At 63.4% G+C, this 16,305-nt stretch overlaps 6 protein-coding genes across 6 annotated transcripts; 2 read left to right on the top strand and 4 right to left on the bottom strand.

Annotated features, from left to right (window-relative positions):
- Nucleotides 1-43: 43 nt before the first annotated feature.
- COLE_06860 (uncharacterized protein) lies at nucleotides 44-3,633 on the bottom strand (the record flags this gene model as incomplete). Its single annotated transcript, XM_018426566.2, has 5 exons — nucleotides 44-601; nucleotides 645-1,096; nucleotides 1,159-1,627; nucleotides 1,661-3,409; nucleotides 3,442-3,633. The coding sequence occupies 5 exons, from the start codon at nucleotides 3,631-3,633 to the stop codon at nucleotides 44-46; spliced, it is 3,420 nt and encodes a 1,139-aa protein (XP_018280052.1).
- Nucleotides 3,634-3,849: 216 nt separating this feature from the next.
- On the bottom strand, nucleotides 3,850-5,745 carry COLE_06859 (uncharacterized protein; the record flags this gene model as incomplete). Its single annotated transcript, XM_018426567.2, has 2 exons — nucleotides 3,850-4,358; nucleotides 4,410-5,745. 2 exons carry the CDS (start codon nucleotides 5,743-5,745, stop codon nucleotides 3,850-3,852), a joined length of 1,845 nt encoding a protein of 614 aa, XP_018280053.1.
- Nucleotides 5,746-6,272: 527 nt separating this feature from the next.
- On the top strand, nucleotides 6,273-8,218 carry COLE_06858 (uncharacterized protein; the record flags this gene model as incomplete). Its single annotated transcript, XM_018421289.2, has 5 exons — nucleotides 6,273-6,798; nucleotides 6,916-7,202; nucleotides 7,247-7,363; nucleotides 7,400-7,903; nucleotides 7,955-8,218. 5 exons carry the CDS (start codon nucleotides 6,273-6,275, stop codon nucleotides 8,216-8,218), a joined length of 1,698 nt encoding a protein of 565 aa, XP_018280054.1.
- Nucleotides 8,219-8,464: 246 nt separating this feature from the next.
- Nucleotides 8,465-10,477, bottom strand: COLE_06857 (uncharacterized protein; the record flags this gene model as incomplete). The annotated part of the gene is made up of 4 exons (XM_018425746.2): nucleotides 8,465-8,893; nucleotides 8,954-9,951; nucleotides 9,996-10,354; nucleotides 10,410-10,477. 4 exons carry the CDS (start codon nucleotides 10,475-10,477, stop codon nucleotides 8,465-8,467), a joined length of 1,854 nt encoding a protein of 617 aa, XP_018280055.1.
- Nucleotides 10,478-11,041: 564 nt separating this feature from the next.
- Nucleotides 11,042-11,572, bottom strand: COLE_06856 (uncharacterized protein; the record flags this gene model as incomplete). The annotated part of the gene is made up of 1 exon (XM_018422765.2): nucleotides 11,042-11,572. The coding sequence occupies one exon, from the start codon at nucleotides 11,570-11,572 to the stop codon at nucleotides 11,042-11,044; it is 531 nt and encodes a 176-aa protein (XP_018280056.1).
- Nucleotides 11,573-12,389: 817 nt separating this feature from the next.
- Nucleotides 12,390-16,284, top strand: COLE_06855 (uncharacterized protein; the record flags this gene model as incomplete). Its single annotated transcript, XM_065626504.1, has 3 exons — nucleotides 12,390-12,920; nucleotides 12,954-13,383; nucleotides 13,415-16,284. The coding sequence occupies 3 exons, from the start codon at nucleotides 12,390-12,392 to the stop codon at nucleotides 16,282-16,284; spliced, it is 3,831 nt and encodes a 1,276-aa protein (XP_065482198.1).
- Nucleotides 16,285-16,305: the final 21 nt, after the last annotated feature.

Genomic DNA, 16,305 nt, shown 5'->3' with positions numbered 1-16,305 from the left:
CACTCGTATGCAAATATATACATTGGTGCATTATAACGTATCTCTAGACGTCCACTCCATCCTTCTGCCTCCCCGAGATGCAATCCCGCACGAGCTCCGCCACGCGCCCCGCGGCCTCGGCGTCCGCCTCCTCCGCCCAGTTCGTCTCGAGAAGCATCTCCTCGAGCTCCGGATCGAGCTCCCCCTCCTCCTCGAGGGCGAGGTACGTCGACTCCGCCGCTGCAGCGCGGATACGCGGGAAGCGGTGCGCGAGAAACGCGGGCAGCGCAGCCGCCGCGGCCGTCTGCACCCTATCAAAGGGGAGCGTGAGCGTCGCCACCACAAGGCGGAGCGCGGCTGTGATGCGGTCGATCGATTTAAAAGCCGGCACGCCGCGCGTTGCGAGCGACAGCGCGCGGGTGTACACTCCTGGATCCGAGGAGATAGGCGTTTCTGCCGCAAAGAGGCGCGCGAGGGTTGTGAGTGTGGGCACGGCGACGCGGTTGCCGCCCAGGTTCGCGCCTAGAAGGGTGCACAGATCGGCCAGGACGAGAGCGTGCGTCTCGTCTCCTGCGGGGAGGGCGGAGAGCCACTGCACCAGCGGGGCTGCGGCGCGGTCAGACTGGAGTTAGTTTGATCACGCGTGATCCTAGAGGGTAACTTACACTCGAATGAACTGCGCTTCCGGCAATCTGCACCAGTCCAGAAAGCATTGCGGCACGCGCCGGTGTGCGGAGCAACTCGAGTCCAGCTGTGAACCATTCTGGGCTGGGCCGCATTTGCGAGCCATCGAGCATGCAGCGTGCCCCGGGCCAACTCCAGACGCTGTCCGCGTTGGCGGCGAGAAGATCGCCCCACGCGGCGGTTGCAGCACCTCGCACGACGTCGAGCTTCTCGAGCGCCTGCTTCGCCATGCCGCCTGTCGCGGCGGCGAAGGCGTCCTGCGAGACCAGATCCAGAGGGCGCGGGCAAGACGCAGCTGCGACGAGGACGCGTGAGAGAGCGCAGACCGCTGCAGCGCGTACCCACGATCCGACGTCGCCGCGCTGGTCTGTCGCGTAGTCCTCCAACGCCTTGGTCAGGGCGACCACCACACGAGCAAAGTCAGTCGCGTCAACTGACGTCAGCTCCTTCCCATAATGTTTCAGAGACATGTGTTCTGCAGTGGAGAGGACTCACGAATCAGCTCAGCGCCTGCAGTCTGAACGGCGAGATCAGCAAGAGAGCGCACGGCATTCCGCCTCGTTTCCACGTCCGCCTTTGCCGCCGGCTCCAGCAACCCGAGCAGGGCACCGAGCGCCGGTGCCATCGCCTCTCGTGACCGATACTCAATATGTCCCAACAACAGGGCATTGGCCTGGCGCTGCGTCGGCCGTGCGCTTGCAAGATGGTCGACCGCGCGGCGAGTGAGTTTGTCCACGACGACGGGTTCGTATACCTGCGAATACCTCCGTCCCGCGGCGGCCAGAGCCTCGTGCACTTCGGGCTCACGCCGGCGCTCCGCAGCGTCAAAGAAGCGCTGGGCTGGCGCGAAGTCCGTGCTGGGAGTGAGTGCTGCTTCGGTGAGCGCACAGCCGGCCGCGATGATCTCGGCCGCATTAGACGTTATGAGTGCGGCGGCACGCACGCGGGCGAGCGCCACAATAAACTGATGTCAGTTGGCAACAGTGCAATAACCCACCTCGTTCTTCTGCTCGTCGCCCACCGACGGTGCAATCTGTGCAAGCGCGATAAGCGCGCCGTGCGCGCTCGTCGGATCGAAAGCCGCCACGCAAGCAAGCTCACGTGTCGTCGAGTTACCCACGTCCTCTGGCGCAAGCGCAAGTAGGGCGGCGAGCGTGCCTGCGCCACCGGTGCGCATCGCGACGTCCCAATGCCGCAGCGTGATGTTATGCAGGTGTTCCCTCAGAGCGGCGCGGTACACGGGATGCGCAGCGACGGCGGGAGCAGCAACCGCAAACGCTTTACGCCGCACACTGACGGAGTAGAAGTCCGTCTTGGCGAGCACGTCGATGCCCGCGGGGTAAAGCCCCAAGCGGCCCACGCCCTCCTGAAATGCGGCAGAGGCCGCACGGCGCACACCGACCTCGCGATCGAGCGTTGCGGCGCAGATGAGTGCGGTGGCCAATCTCTCAGCGAAGGGGGCTAGCTGCTCTGGTGGCGCGGCGCGGCTCAGACTCCAGAGAACGTAGGCGCCGGCATCGCGCACGTTCGCCCCGACGGAGTGAGATGCGCGTCGGAGGTCAAAGCCCAGCGCCTTGAGAATCCACGGTACAGCTTCCGCCACATCTGAAAGGAGGCCGCGGCGCGCAAGCTCGGCGACTGCGAGACAGACGCCGTGCCATCGCGCCTCGCCCCGGCTCGCCTCCGCCCCGCCTAGACCCATGACGCCGCGCCCCACCGCGCTTCCTCCCGGGTCGACGACGGCGCCGAAGCTCGTTTCCTGGACGGGCTCGTCCTCTGTCCCCGCGAAAAGGCCGACTGTCGCGCCAGCGATCTCCTCTGCCAACTCGGCGGGCAGGAGGGCTGCAATGCGAGCCAGATACTTCGCCGCGGAGTAGCGCACGATCGTGTCCTTGTCGCTCAAGGCTGTCATGAGGTCGTCGAGTACGTCCTCCACGCCGTCCATGTCGTCCCGGAGACGGGCGAGCCACCAGCGCCCGCGCGCTTTAACGGCGAGTTTGCGGATGAGGCCTGAGGATGCGGCTGTTGCGCCGCCCGCGAGGTGTGGGATAAGTGTGTCGTTCAAGAAGGTGCAAAGGGTTAGGAGATGTGATGCGTCGATCATGGCAGGAATGACGGCGAGGAAGGAGAGGAGAGAGGTGACGAAGTTGGCCTCCCTTTCGCGCTCTCCGTCGGCCAGCTCAGCACCCGCCCAGTCCAGGAAGCCTGGGAGGCCTTGGACGGCGTCGTCTCGAGCGAAAAGGCGAGCTAGAACAAGAGCGGCATATTCCCCTTCGCGACCTGGGCGATGGAGAAGTGGCAGCGCCAAGAGGACCACTCGTGCGGCAAGGTCGGAAGTGGGGGCAGCGAAGAGGCGCTTGTGGCTGGGCACGTCGAGCCCCGTGGCGCCAGGCTTGTCAGAAAGCGCAGCCAGACTGAAAGGAACGGTGAGAAGGAGGGCTAGCCAGAGCTGGAGGACGGCACGAAGCTCCCAAGAGTCGTCGGAGGCGAGCCGCGAGTCGGGGAGGAGAGCGATGAGCACATGTAGGTGGCCCAAGGCGGAGGGGAAGTAGGGGATGACGGCCTTCCACCCGCGCACTTTGACTACCCAATTCACGACGCGGCCAAGGCGAGCGAGGCGGGCCGCGTTAGGCGCCTTGCCCGCTTGCAAGTTGTCCAGGGCGGCAGCAAGGGCGTCCATTAGCGGTGGCACGATGTCCTCGAGAGCTGGGTCGAGGAGGCCGGGCATAGGCAGATAGTAGTCGAGCTGAGTCAGATAGTACGATGGTGGCAGCTCACGATGTTGCCTAATTGCGTCACGAGGCCGCTCTCATTCTTGTCTTCGGCGGGTGTTGGATCAGCTGCGAGAGGGATGGCGAGGAAGGCCGACAGGAGGGACATGAACTCCGCCCGATGTTGGAAGTGGGTATAGGTCGGGTCCGAGCCGTCGAAGTCGTCCTGGCCCCTCTCGGGGGCTGGATCGGCCGACATGGTGGTGGTGGTGATCGTGGTGACCTGGTCAGAGATGGTGAACGCGTCCAACTTCGCGGTGCGTGCACCTCCACCTTAGTCTCTCAGTGTCACCGTGGGAAAGCTCGACTCCTCCAGCTTCCCTCCGCCTCGAGTAACAGGTCAGATCATTGCTTTTCAGTACATCACCAGTATTGTACAAACAAAGAGAGAGCATGTAATTGTGTCTTCGCGTTCCTAATCCTCCTCCATCCTGTCGCTGTCATTCGTGCGGTCGCTGTCGTATGAGATTTGCTGTCCACGAAGCGAGAGCATCCCCATGCTTCCTAGTTGACCCGGCGCGGCTCCCGCTTCAAAGGCGGCGCTAACTGCCTCCTTCGCGCCCGGACCGGACGGGATGAATGGCCCAGCCAAAGGCTTGCCGTCCTTGGTGAGACCGTTGTTGCCGAGTGACGTCGACAACACACCAGATGTGCTGCCAATGCTCAATGCGGGCGAGGCAGCGCGAGAGCGAGAGGACATGGGCCGGGTGTACGGGTGAGCTGGCTTGTGTGGACGCGCTGAAGCAAGGTTCAGGTAGCCTGGCGACGAAAGCGCAAGCGTGGACGATAGGACGGGGGCATGCGACGGTGACGATGGAATCGGTATGGCCATCGGCTTGGAAGGCGACATCACCGCAGTTTGGAACGGTGATGGCGACGAGCCGCGCGGACGCTTGTATGGGTCGAACCGTTCTTCTGCCCCGGCTGTTGCGTGAGCGGATGGTCGTCGTGGGTATGGCCGACGCTTGAACTCACCTTTGCGCTTTCCTGTACGAATGCTTGTTGGGGGGTCGCGGTACTGCATCATACCGGGGCTAGCCACTGCACTTGCGCTGGGGCTTGGCATCAAATCGGCCTTCTCGGCTGTCGGCGACCCTAAAGGCGTGGCGGAGCCTGCTGTTCCCATCCCGAGACCACCAAAGGCTGTGGGAAGCAACAGGCCGGTGCCGGGCGAGGGCGCACCGACCCTCGGCTTGCCAGTTGCTCCGTTCCCGTTACGCACGCCACCCGGGGTGCTCTTGCCCGAGTTAGACTGGAAAGCAGAGCTTCCGCCGCTCGAGGGCCTGTCAAGATCCATGACACTTGCGAAAGCCGAGTTCACCGCGCCGGCGCCCTGGGCGGGTGTTTGGTTGGGTGGTGGCCAGTCTTCCTCCATCATGTCGTCGCTGTCCGAATCGCTGGAACCGGCGCGCCAGCGACTGCCAAGCCCGCTGGGCATGTCGTCGTCATCGTCGTCATCGCCAACCATCTCAGGAAAGCGGCCGCGCGACATGCGCATGGTGCGCCGTTGCCTTGGTGTGAGGGTCATTGAGGAAGGATGTGAACTGAGCAGACGCTGTAGGCGTGCCTCAGAGCGCATTTCGTGCTCGAGTGGCGACGACTCGCTGATGAGCGTCGCCAGTAAGGGACCTGGTAGCGGGCGGCCTTGCAGCCGCGCATTGAAGGGCCGCAAGGGAGTTGGCGGCATCTCGTCGGGATCTGCAATGGCTGATCCAGAAGAGCGCCGCGCTTGTAGACGTGAAGGGAGCCAGCGCGATGTGTCTTCCGGAGCGGGTGATGCACTGGTCGTGAGCCCCTCGAAGGGGATGGGAGGTGCGGAACTGACACGCTCGGGCGTGTTGAGTGAAGGGAACGCGGTGCCTGCCCCCCAGCGAGGGAGCGGTTGAAGGGTGCCAGGTTCTTCGACGTCCCGCTCGTTGACGGCTGACAATGTATGTGTAGGTGAGAGGGTGGGATTGTGATGGGCTTGGTCGGCGGCGGCTGATGCCAAGCTGAGGAGGGAGGGACGACGAAGGCGGCGTGTTTGTACAGTGCCGGCTGATGGAGGAGATGTGGTGGAGGATGCAGGAGAGAGGGCCTGAGGGGGCAGATGTGTCGTGCCCAGCGGCGAGGTGGAGACGCTGGCCGTCGACGTTTGTGAAAGGGAGTGGGAATGAGAGTGCGATGTTGAAGAGGAGAGACCAAAGGCGTTGGAGGATGTTGCGAAGCGTATTGGAGAAGCTGGCTGTCCGTTTCCACTCCTCTGGAATGCGGGTGGCAATACAGACGAGGGTGTGGCTGGTCGCCGATCTGGTCCATCCTGGATGTGCATCTTGTTCTCTGCGTTGCCGCGTCGCTGTTCACCGTCGCTGCTCGCTGCAGGTCACGACGTCACTACCACTCTCGACGTAGGCGAGAGTGGAGGAGAGGCAGACAAGGGACCGACCTGTGAGACCCGACGCCACGCGCCGGGCTCTCCCAGGGACAATGGAAGCTTGCGACGCGAAAGACGAGCGACAGCACGTCTGTGCAGGGGTAAAGTCACGGTCTGCGAGGGCCTGAAGTTGGTGGGGACATTAAAAAGTCCGACGGCAGTGCTGGTGGGGGTTGAGATGGTGGTGACGATGAAGAGGGAAGAGAGGAAGAGTGAGCGTCAACAGTGAGTAGCGAGTTGGAGCGGCGATGTAGCGAGTGGTGGAGGCCCGGGGGAGACCCTTCAGAGTGGGGCAGCCGTGGGTGGGGTGGAGACATCCAGCATCCCGGCCGTCCCAAGAGCTCCTCATTCTGTCTCGACTCCAACGCATCCATCCAACTTTTCTCTCCATCGCTCCCTCTTCCCATCTCGCTCATGTTTAAACAATGAACCACCCCACTGCTCCCCCAGCACGGCCCCACTCGGCACACGCATACATGGCTGTCCCATCTAGCCTCTTCCGCACCTCCTCCGGTCGTTCCAACAGTGCCCGCCCCCCTCCGCGCAGCGCTGCACGCGGCAGCGTATCCTCCACCTCCATCCGACACACTGAGTGGGAGGACGCGTGGGACTCATCCTCAGACCGCGATGACGACGATGAGCCCACCTCCTCAGCCCACGCCGCGCCCATACCCATACGCGCTGTGAGGATCTCTCCACCACCGGGCTCGGGCTCGGGCGGCAACTCGGGTTCCATCTCCACTTCCTGGGTCAGCGCGAGCTACCACCCTACGCCCGTGAAAGCGACGCCGCCAGTAAGCGCACCCGCGACGCGCGTGCTGGTAGAGGATTATGGCGCACCCGAAGCCAAGCTTGGCGCTTGGGAGTTGGTTGAGCCCGCAGAGGCGTTGGAAGAGGGGGCATGCGCCGGAAGGGAAGCACTGCGCTCCGACTGCGAAGATGTCCTCCGCGGTAAGTTTGACTTGTCAGCCAGTCGGCTGGAAAGCTGCCATCGCCCCACCGGACGCTTGACAGCTGTCCAGCGGGTGACCAAACTCTGCGCCCTCCCCGATAACACACTAACTTTAGACCCCATGCAGCTCCTCGCTGGACTGACGCTCTCGTCGGCGCCGGCCTCGCCATTGGCCTCCCCGAGTGTCGGAAGCAGAGCGCCATCCGGACGCGCATCGCCGCGCCCAGGCAGCGGTATCAGCGTTTCGCGCCAGCGCTCGGTGCGCACCGAGCGGAGGCGGGAAAAGTTCGTCAAGATCCTCTCGTGCGATACCGGTAACTCGGTGGACATTGGCGCGCTAAAGCGCTTGGCATGGAGCGGCGTCCCGGAAGAAGTGCGCCCGGTTGTGTGGCAGCTCTTGCTCGTGAGTCCGTGCGCTGCGGCGCCACGGGGGTTGGCTGACGGCAGAACTATCTACCTCTCCCAGTCGCGCCGCGGCTAGCAACTCTCACGCGCAAACGGAAAGAGTACGCTTCGCTCGTGGAGCAGTACTTTGGGCGTGGGCTGGCGTCTCTCGACCAGCAGGTGAGCTTGCCTTTTCTTATCTCCGGCTAATGCCAGATCTGGCACCAGATCGAGATAGACGTGCCGCGCACTCGGCCCGGCGCGCCCCTCTGGTCCTGCACGGAGACACAGCGCGCCCTCGAGCGAATCCTGTATGTCTGGGCGATCCGGCACCCGGCGAGTGGCTACGTGCAGGGCATCAACGACCTCGCGACGCCGTTTTTCGAGGTCTTCCTCAGCGCATATGTCACAGTCGACCCAGAACGCTTCGACGTCTCGCATCTACCGCCCGACGTCCTGGCCGCCGTCGAGGCCGACTCATTCTGGTGTCTCACAAAGCTGCTCGACGGGATCCAGGACCACTATATCTCGCAGCAGCCAGGGATCCAGCGTCTCGTCAAGCGCATGGGCGAGCTCGTCAAGCGGATCGACGCCCCGCTCGCCGCGCACTTCGAGGACCAGGGCGTCGAGTACATGCAGTTCGCGTTCCGGTGGATGAACTGCCTCCTCATGCGCGAGATCAGCGTCAAGTGTACTGTCCGGATGTGGGACAGTTACCTGGTGAGTACGGCGAGCAGCAAGCATACGAAGCGGAGGCACAGCTAACCCCAGTCCGAGGGCGCCGATGCCTTCTCCCAGTTCCACCTGTATGTGTGCTGCGCACTCCTCGTCAAGTTCAGCGACCGGCTGCGCGACATGGACTTCCAGGAGATGATCATCTTCCTACAGCGCCTGCCGACGACAGGGTGGGGCGACAACGAGATAGAGCTGCTGCTCTCCGAGGCGTTCGTGCTCAAGAGCGTGTGGCAGGGTGCCGACAACCACTTTGCCAACCTGCCCATGCGTGAAGGGCTGCCGAACATGATGGGGCGATAACAGCGTGCAAGCACAGTTGGGGGATGGGCGCCTGGGGCAGTAATTTAGCATCGCATAATCATTGTACGAGACGCATCGGTCGAGCACGGGCTTCAGCGAGGATGGCGAACTGATCTGCGGGCTGATGGGATTGACAGGGCGGGTATCTCGTACACGCCACTCTGGGCTTTACATGTATGCTAGAAGAGAATCTACAGACCAGAGTCCCACTGTGCGGCGGTAAACTGGACGGTATTCGCCGTCCGCCTACTCGCGCTCCCCGCGCTCGTCATCGCCCATCTCGGTCGTGATCGTGCCGAGATGGACCTGAATCTCCTCGCCTCCGCCTCCACCTCCGCCGTGCCAGCGCGCGCTGATCTCTCCGTTGAGGCCGGGGATCTCCGTGCCACGCGCGAGCGCCTTCTCCGCCGCCTCGCGGCTGGGATATGTCACTACCACACCGTCAGATACATGTTCGACGTTGCCGCCCGACGAGCGGTACCAGTCGAGCACAACGTCCTCCGAGCCCTGCAACCCCTCGCCTGAGACGTGCACGGCCTTGGAGCGGTTGTCGAGGCGCATCGCGCCGAAGGCGGCATAGCCGCCGCGCCCGCGCCCGCGTCCACGCCCTCTTCCGCGGGGCGCGCCACGATTGTACGGCGAGTAGCGTTGTGCCGGGATGCCCATCGTCGAGGCCTAAAGTCAGCTCTGCCACCCGGGAAAGGCGTAGACCCGCTATGAGCGCCGCTAACTCACCGTGTCACGCAGCGCACTCAGCTGCGCGTTGAGGCGCAGCAGCTCTTCGTCGTCGCCAGCCGCCGTCTCCATCCCGTGCTTGGCGAGCTGCGCGTCGAGCTTGTCCTTGTCGCTCATCTCGACCTTTGGAGGGTTGTCGAGGGCGGCCATCTCGAGCTTGATCTCCTTGACACGGGCGAGGATCGCCATCTTGTCCTCCTGAGACGCGGTGCCCGCGCGCGCAAACAGCACCTTCTGCTCTGCGATGAGAGTCTCGCGCTTCTGCTGGCGCTCGCGGTTCTCGAGCTCAGCGAGCGTCTTGCGGAGCCGACTCTCCGGGCCCTCGAGCTTGGCCTGGTGTGCGCCTTGCAAGTCCTCGCCGGCCTCGAGGCGCTTCATGTTCTCGAGCAATGTCTTGCTCGCCGCCAGCGCCTTCTGCCCCGCCTCGCCGTGCCCGGGCAGCGGCTTGTGCCAGAGCACCTTGACGTGGCGATTGCCGAAGACAGCCGCGTCACTCTTCCATGCTTGGTACGCCTCTGCGTTACTTGTGAAGCTCACCAATGCGCGGCGGCTGTGTCCCTCCACTGCAACAGAGGTCACGTCGCCAAACTGCGAGAAGTACTCGGTGATAGCGGCCATGTTGCAGTTCTCGCGCGGGAGCTCGGTAATCAGCAAGGTGTTGCCGTTGCGGTCACGCGGGGGCCTAGTTGCGCCAAGGGCGAACTCCGACGATGGGCTGGGCCGACCGCCTCGCCCGCCTGGTCCCCCTGGTCCGCCGGGGCCGCCTGGCCCTCCTGGCCCCCCCGGAAAGAACATCGGCGGCATCATGCCCCCCATGTGCGGGTCAAAAGGCATGGGTGGTCCACCGCGCCCGCGTCCTCCTCGCCCGCGGAAGCCACCACGCTGAGGGGGGCCCATAAAGTTCTGCATTTGCGCGAACATCATTTCGGGGGTGGGGATGATAACGTCGTCGCTGTGCTCGTACTGGCAGTCGGCACCACGCATGCAGAACCCTCGTTCTGGGGTGAGCGAGGAAGACAGACATAGAATGAGTCAGACCTACCATGATAGTCCCTGCAGCGCTGGCGCTGTTTTGGCTCATCTGTCATCTCGCCCATCTCGACATCCTGCCCTGCTTGGGGGTTGGCTGGGAGTGGGTGAGCCTGTGCAGGAGCCGGCGCTGATGCCGATTGCACGGATGCGGCGGCCTGGGGTAGCGGGGCAGCGGCATAGCTCCTTGAGCGGATGGTCTCAAACGCGGTCTTGGCGAAGGGCAGCGCGTGATCGCCCAAGAAATCCTGTAGATCGTTGGCGGCGTACTCCTCCCATTGCGCGTCTGTCCAGGACGCGCGTGCTGGGTCTGAGTCGGTTACGAGCCAAGCGATGAAGTACTCTGCCAGAACGTCTGGCTCTGCGTCGCAGCTGTTGTCAGCGTAAGCCGAGAAGAGGAAAATGAGAACGGAGGAGGGGGACGAACATTGGCTCAAGGGTGGTGACGAGCCATCGCTTGAAATCTGGAGATGATGTTGCTTCTTGAATTGACATGATGTCTGACAGATGAGCGAGTGGATGGAATGCCGAGTTGGGTCGGTGGATCAGCAAAACGAGATGGAAACTAACACCAGCGGGAGCATTTTCCCGATCACCCAGCGCCTACGTAATGTCGTGTGTGCGGCCAGTACCACCATTGTAGACCAACCGGCAGACATATGCCGCTCCATCTGCTCGCTGCTGTTGTTTCACATCGACTTCTTCATCATCGCACTACTGTCGGTGATCGGTACAGTGGGTACGGTGTGCTAATGAACAAGTACAGGCGCCCAATGGGTTGTCGGCACAGAGTTGCGGGTCTCCTGATGCCTGGTCCCCCGCCGCGCCGCCGCACCCTCCATGTGGAGAGGGGACACTGACGCCTTCTGAATCGTTAGCGAACGCAGAGTTGTCCATGTTCCCCATCGTGAGATTGCGCCCATCACATCGGAATCTGGCGGCATGTAGGCCGTCCGCGGTTGGAGATCACAAGACTAGGGAACATTGAGAGTGGATGGGATCCCAATCTGTTCTCCCATGCCCGTCTCTACGCCGCGCGCACCCTTACAACTCGTCAACTCACCAGAACATGACCTCTTCCAGCTCCCGCCCCGCGATCGTGACTGGAAGCGCCGCCACGACGACCGTAACCCATCTCGCTCCTTCCTCCGTGGCCTCCCAGGCATGTAGCGTCCCCCTCTGCACCACGACCTCGCCAGCTTTCACGAGCGTCCGTTCTTCCTTCTCGCCATCTCCATCGCCCTTGGGGGTGATCAACCACGCACTCCCCGCCACGAAGACGTTGTAGTCGAGGCTGTTGGTGCGGTGCATGCCCACACGGAAGCCCGGCGCCAGCTCCGTGACCTGCGCGTTGACGCCGCCTGGAGTGACCACGCTGGGTACCAGTGCCTCGGCCTCCTTGACATCTTGGTCAGAGAGAGTGGCAGGGGTGTGGACAGGCAGATCGAGAGTCGCGAAGAGCGGGGCTAGACCCGCTTGGCCGTCCAAGGCGGGATTGAGGGGAACCGACGTGTCGTGGAGTGCAACGTGTGCGCCATTGCCGGAGGAGGCGTGTGAGGTTATTATGCGTCGGAGAGGGGCATAGCGCATCGTGGTGTTGGGATTGTATTGTGACTCCGCGACATTGGTGTCGGTTATGTCGACGAGGAATGACTGCTCGGCATGTCATCGGACCGACGTCCCGACGATGTGCCGATCATCCTAGCACGTGGTGAGTGGCGAGATCGTTCAGCCAGATGAACTCCGCGCTGAGTGTCGTCCAGCACAACTCATTTATTCATCAACACCGCTTCAGTTGGCAGGCCAAGTGTGCTGATCCGACACAGTCGTTTACCGGATTCAAGAAGGACCATCGATGCGCCGCAGGAGGGCGTCTCGACTATGATTGGTTCTGCTATCTGTCGTCCAAGAGGTATATCGACCTGGGAAGAGCACGTCTGGTTCCCCGTCGATCATGACCAGTTGACAATTGCGACCTCGCCTTTCCAGTTGAGCCACCAATTGAGGCCTGCTCGACCCCGAGCGCTTACATCGTCTTCTGAATCACGCGATCCTGCTCCAGCGCTTCTGCGGGGACCTAGGTGCGGCCACCTGCGCTTCCAGCGCATGCGGGACTGCAACGCGGCCATCGCCGCATGCCGCATGACGCTAGCGCAGCACTTGTTCAAGACCCGTGTGCGTGTCGCACGCCGTGCTGCATGCCTCAGCAAAATCAGAGGTTCATGCCGCAGAGACGGTGCCTGAGCCCAATCAGATAAGATGTTTCGGCCGTACGCCACCCGAAACCGCACTCAGCCAAGACTCACGTGCACGAACCACTTGACGACTCCGTCCTCGCCGAAACGTTTTCCGCAACTCCCATCTCACGATGGAAGAGAAGGCCCAAGACACGGCAGACATGGCGACGATGGACGAAAAAGACCATACCGAGGTCGAGGCGAGCAGCAAGAGCGACAAGGCAGCTGCGCCCCTTGCACCACGATGGAAGCGGCTCCGCAGAAACCGGGGCGGACCGACGCCCTCGCCCAAGGGGAAGGCGCCACCCGGCCCCAAGCCCGTCAAGTTTCGCGCGCTTTTTCGCTTTGCGACGCCGCTCGAGACGGCGCTCATGCTCATCGGTCTCGTCCTCGCCGCGGCGGCGGGGTCCACGACGCCTCTCATGTCTCTCATGTTCGGGAACATGGCGAATGCCCTCATCCAGTTCGGTCTGGCGCGACAGGCAATCTCTCACACCTCTGGGGCCGAGGAGGTGGCGGCGCTGGCGGTGGCCAAGGCCAACCTAATTACTGCGGCGGGCAACCAGGCCCTCTACCTCATGGGTATCGGTCTCGGCATGTTCGTCTGCACGTACGGCTACATGCTCATTTGGACGTATACGAGCGAGGCGCAGAGTAGACGTGTGCGGGAACGGTATCTCCAAGCCGTGCTCCGACAGGAGGCAAGTCTATGGCTGCTACACCGCTGACTCCAGGTTGCCTACTTTGATGATTTTGGGGCCGGCGCCCTCGCCGCCCGCATCCAGACTGACACGCACCTCGTGCAGGTCGCCACGGGAGAGAAGATCGCGATCCTGGCCCAAACATTCTCCACCTTCGTCACCGGCCATGTCGTCGCGTACGCGCGTAACGCCCGCATTGCGGGCGTGCTCACCGTCCTCCTGCCTCTACAGGTCGTCGTTGGTGCCACGATGGGTCGCCTGATGCCCAAGGCTGTCATGGGCGCCCTCGCCTTCGTCGCCAAAGCCGGCTCTGTCGCCGAGGAGGCCATTAGCTCCATCCGGACAGTGCACGCGTTCAAGACTGAAAGCATCATGGCGCGCCGCTTCGACGGCATTGCAATGCAAGCGCGCAAAGCAGGCATCAAATGCGCCGTCATCCAAGGCGTCGGCGTCGGCACCTCTTGTGAGTCCCACCGCCGTCCTATCTAACCCAGTCTTCGTCAGCTACATTGCGTACGCTATTGCATTCGCGTACGGCGGCCGCCTCGTCAGCGAGGGTCAGACGGATGCCGGGACGGTGCTCAACTGTGTAATGGCCATTCTCGTGGGCACATTCAGCATCTCGGCCGCCGCGCCCGAGATGCAGCACGTGTTCAAGGGCCGCGCGGCCGCCGCCAAGTTGTGGGAGACGATCGACCGCGTACCCTCCATCGACAGCGAGGATGCTGGTGGCGCTCAGCCGCAGCTCGTGGCGGGCCGCATCGAGTTTGACGACGTCACGTTCCGCTATCCCAGCCGGCCCGATACGACAGTGCTCGACGGCCTTTCTACAGTGTTTGAGGCAGGGCAGACGACGGCCCTCGTCGGCCCATCTGGAGGAGGAAAGAGTACAGTAATCTCCCTAATGGAGCGGTTCTATGACCCCGCCTCTGGAAGCGTGGCTCTCGACGGCGCCGTCCTCCCGTCGCTCAACTTGCGGTGGCTCCGGGGACAGATTGGGCTCGTGTCGCAAGAACCTGTCTTGTTTGCGACAAGTATCCGTGAGAACGTAGAGATGGGGCTCATCGGCACGCCCTACGAGCATTCCAGCGCGGAAGAGAAGGATAAGATGGTGCGCGAAGCGTGCCACGCCGCGAACGCCGAGTTTGTTGAGCGCCTTCCAAAGGGGTATGAGACGGAGGTGGGCGAGCGCGGCGCCCGCCTGTCGGGCGGGCAGCGGCAGCGCATCGCGATCGCGCGGGCCATCGTTTCGAACCCACGCATACTGCTGCTGGACGAAGCGACGAGCGCACTGGACGCCCACGCTGAGCGCATCGTCCAGGACGCTCTGGACCGAGCGGCAAAGGGGCGCACGACGGTTGTCGTCGCGCATCGCCTCGCGACGGTGCGGAACGCTGACAAGATTCTCGTCATCGCGGACGGGCGTGTGGCGGAGCAGGGCACGCACGACAGCCTCCTCGCCCTCGGCGGGGTCTATGCCGGGCTTGTGGAGCACCAGAAGCTGGAGGAGGCCGAGGTCGAGGAGGGAGGCGTTTCAGCCAAGACGACGCACGAAGAGGACGCTGCACTCGTCATGGCTGAGGTGGAGAGCAAGAAGGAGGAGAAGGCCATGCGGTTCGGCCTGCGCGCGATGAGTGCGCGCGTGTTCAAAATCAACCGCGATATGTGGGGCTGGTACGCGCTCTGCTTCACCGGCGCAGTGGTGAACGGCATGGCTTTCCCGGTATACGCAATTTTGCTCGGTCTGACGATCGCCGACTTTGAGCTCCCCCTCTCGGAGATCAAGGGTGCACTTGAGACGAAGGCGATCTTCTTCTTCGTCGTCGCGCTCGTGGCGGGCCTTTCTGTCGCCTGCGAGATCCTCGGCAGCCAGCGCTCCGGATGGGAGCTGAGCCGCAAGCTGCGCAGTGCGGCCTTTAGTGCCACCCTCCGCCGGCCGATCGCGTGGTTTGACGGCGAGAACTCGGGCGGGCTCGTCGCGCGCATCAGTGACGGGCCAGAAAAAATCCAGGGCCTGTTTGGCGTGACGCTCGGCGCGGCGCTCAAGGCCTTCGTGACGATCATCGGCGGCTGCATCGTCGGCCTGGCCTATGCGCCGCTCCTCGCACTCGTCGGTATCGCGACGGTACCCCTCGTCTTCTCGGCAGGATACATCCGCCTGCGTGTCGTCGTTCTCGCCGCTGTGCGCGTGCAGGCTGTGCATCAGGCCAGCGCGCAGATGGCAACGGAAGCGGTGGGCGCGCTGAAGACAGTCGTCGCGCTGCGGCGCGAGGTGGACGTGCGTACGCGCTACTCGGCGGCACTTGAGAAGGCGGCTGCGCGCTCAACGCACACGAGTCTGCGCAGCAACGCACTGTACGCGGCGTCACAAGCGATGAGCTTTCTTTCGATTGCGCTGGTCTTCTACGTCGGTGCCCGCTTCGTCGCCGACGGACGCTACGACACGCAGCGCTTCTTCACCGGCCTCACGGCTGTCGTCCTCGCCGCGGTCAACTCTGGGTCCGTCTTCGGCTTTGTACCGGATGCGGGGCAGGCGAGCGCGGCCGCCAAAAGCGTCTTCGGGCTCATCGACGGCGCGCCGCCGCCCTTGCCGCCGACCGACGAGGCTGTCGCGCCCGGTCACTTGCGCCTCGACAGCGTGTCCTTCGCGTATCCCACCAACCCGGCGCCCGTGCTCCGCGGCCTGAGCCTCGACGTGCCGCCGGGCGCGTTTGTCGCGCTCGTCGGGCACAGCGGGTGCGGCAAGTCGACCGTCCTCGCGCTCCTCGAGCGCTTTTACGCTCCTGACGGGGGCAGTATCACGCTCGGCGGGAGAGATATCGCCACGCTCGACCTCACCGCCTACCGCGCCATCATGGCCATCGTTTCCCAAGAGCCAGTGCTGTACTCCGGCACGCTGCGATTCAATATGTCGCTCGGCGCGTCGGACCCCGACGCCGTGTCCGACGAGAGCGTGTGGGCAGCCGCAGAGGGCGCTAATATCGCCGAGTTCATCCGCTCGCTCCCCGAGGGTCTCGACACGGACATCGGTGACCACGGCGCGCAGCTGTCGGGAGGACAGCGGCAGCGGGTGGCGATTGCGCGTGCGTTGCTCCGCAACCCCTCGATCCTGCTTCTGGACGAGGCAACGGCTGCGCTCGACTCGGCCAGCGAGCGCGCCGTGCAAGCTGCACTCGAGGCTGCGCGACGCGGCCGGTCAGTCATTGCCGTTGCGCATCGCCTCAGCACAATCCAGCATGCCGATCTCATCTACGTTATGAAAGCCGGCACAGTGGTAGAAAAGGGCACACACGCAGAGCTCATGGCCCTCAAGGGCGAGTACTATGAGCTGGTGCAGGTTCAGAATGTCAGCGCGCAGGCGTAGTATAATCGGGCTCATAATATG

The sequence above is a fragment of the Cutaneotrichosporon oleaginosum genome, assembly GCF_008065305.1.
Source record: "Cutaneotrichosporon oleaginosum strain ATCC 20508 chromosome Unknown ATCC20508_contig06, whole genome shotgun sequence".
Classification (NCBI taxonomy): domain Eukaryota; kingdom Fungi; phylum Basidiomycota; class Tremellomycetes; order Trichosporonales; family Trichosporonaceae; genus Cutaneotrichosporon; species Cutaneotrichosporon oleaginosum.
Note: the sequence above shows the minus strand (reverse complement) of the source record. Positions and strands in the feature narration are given on the sequence as shown.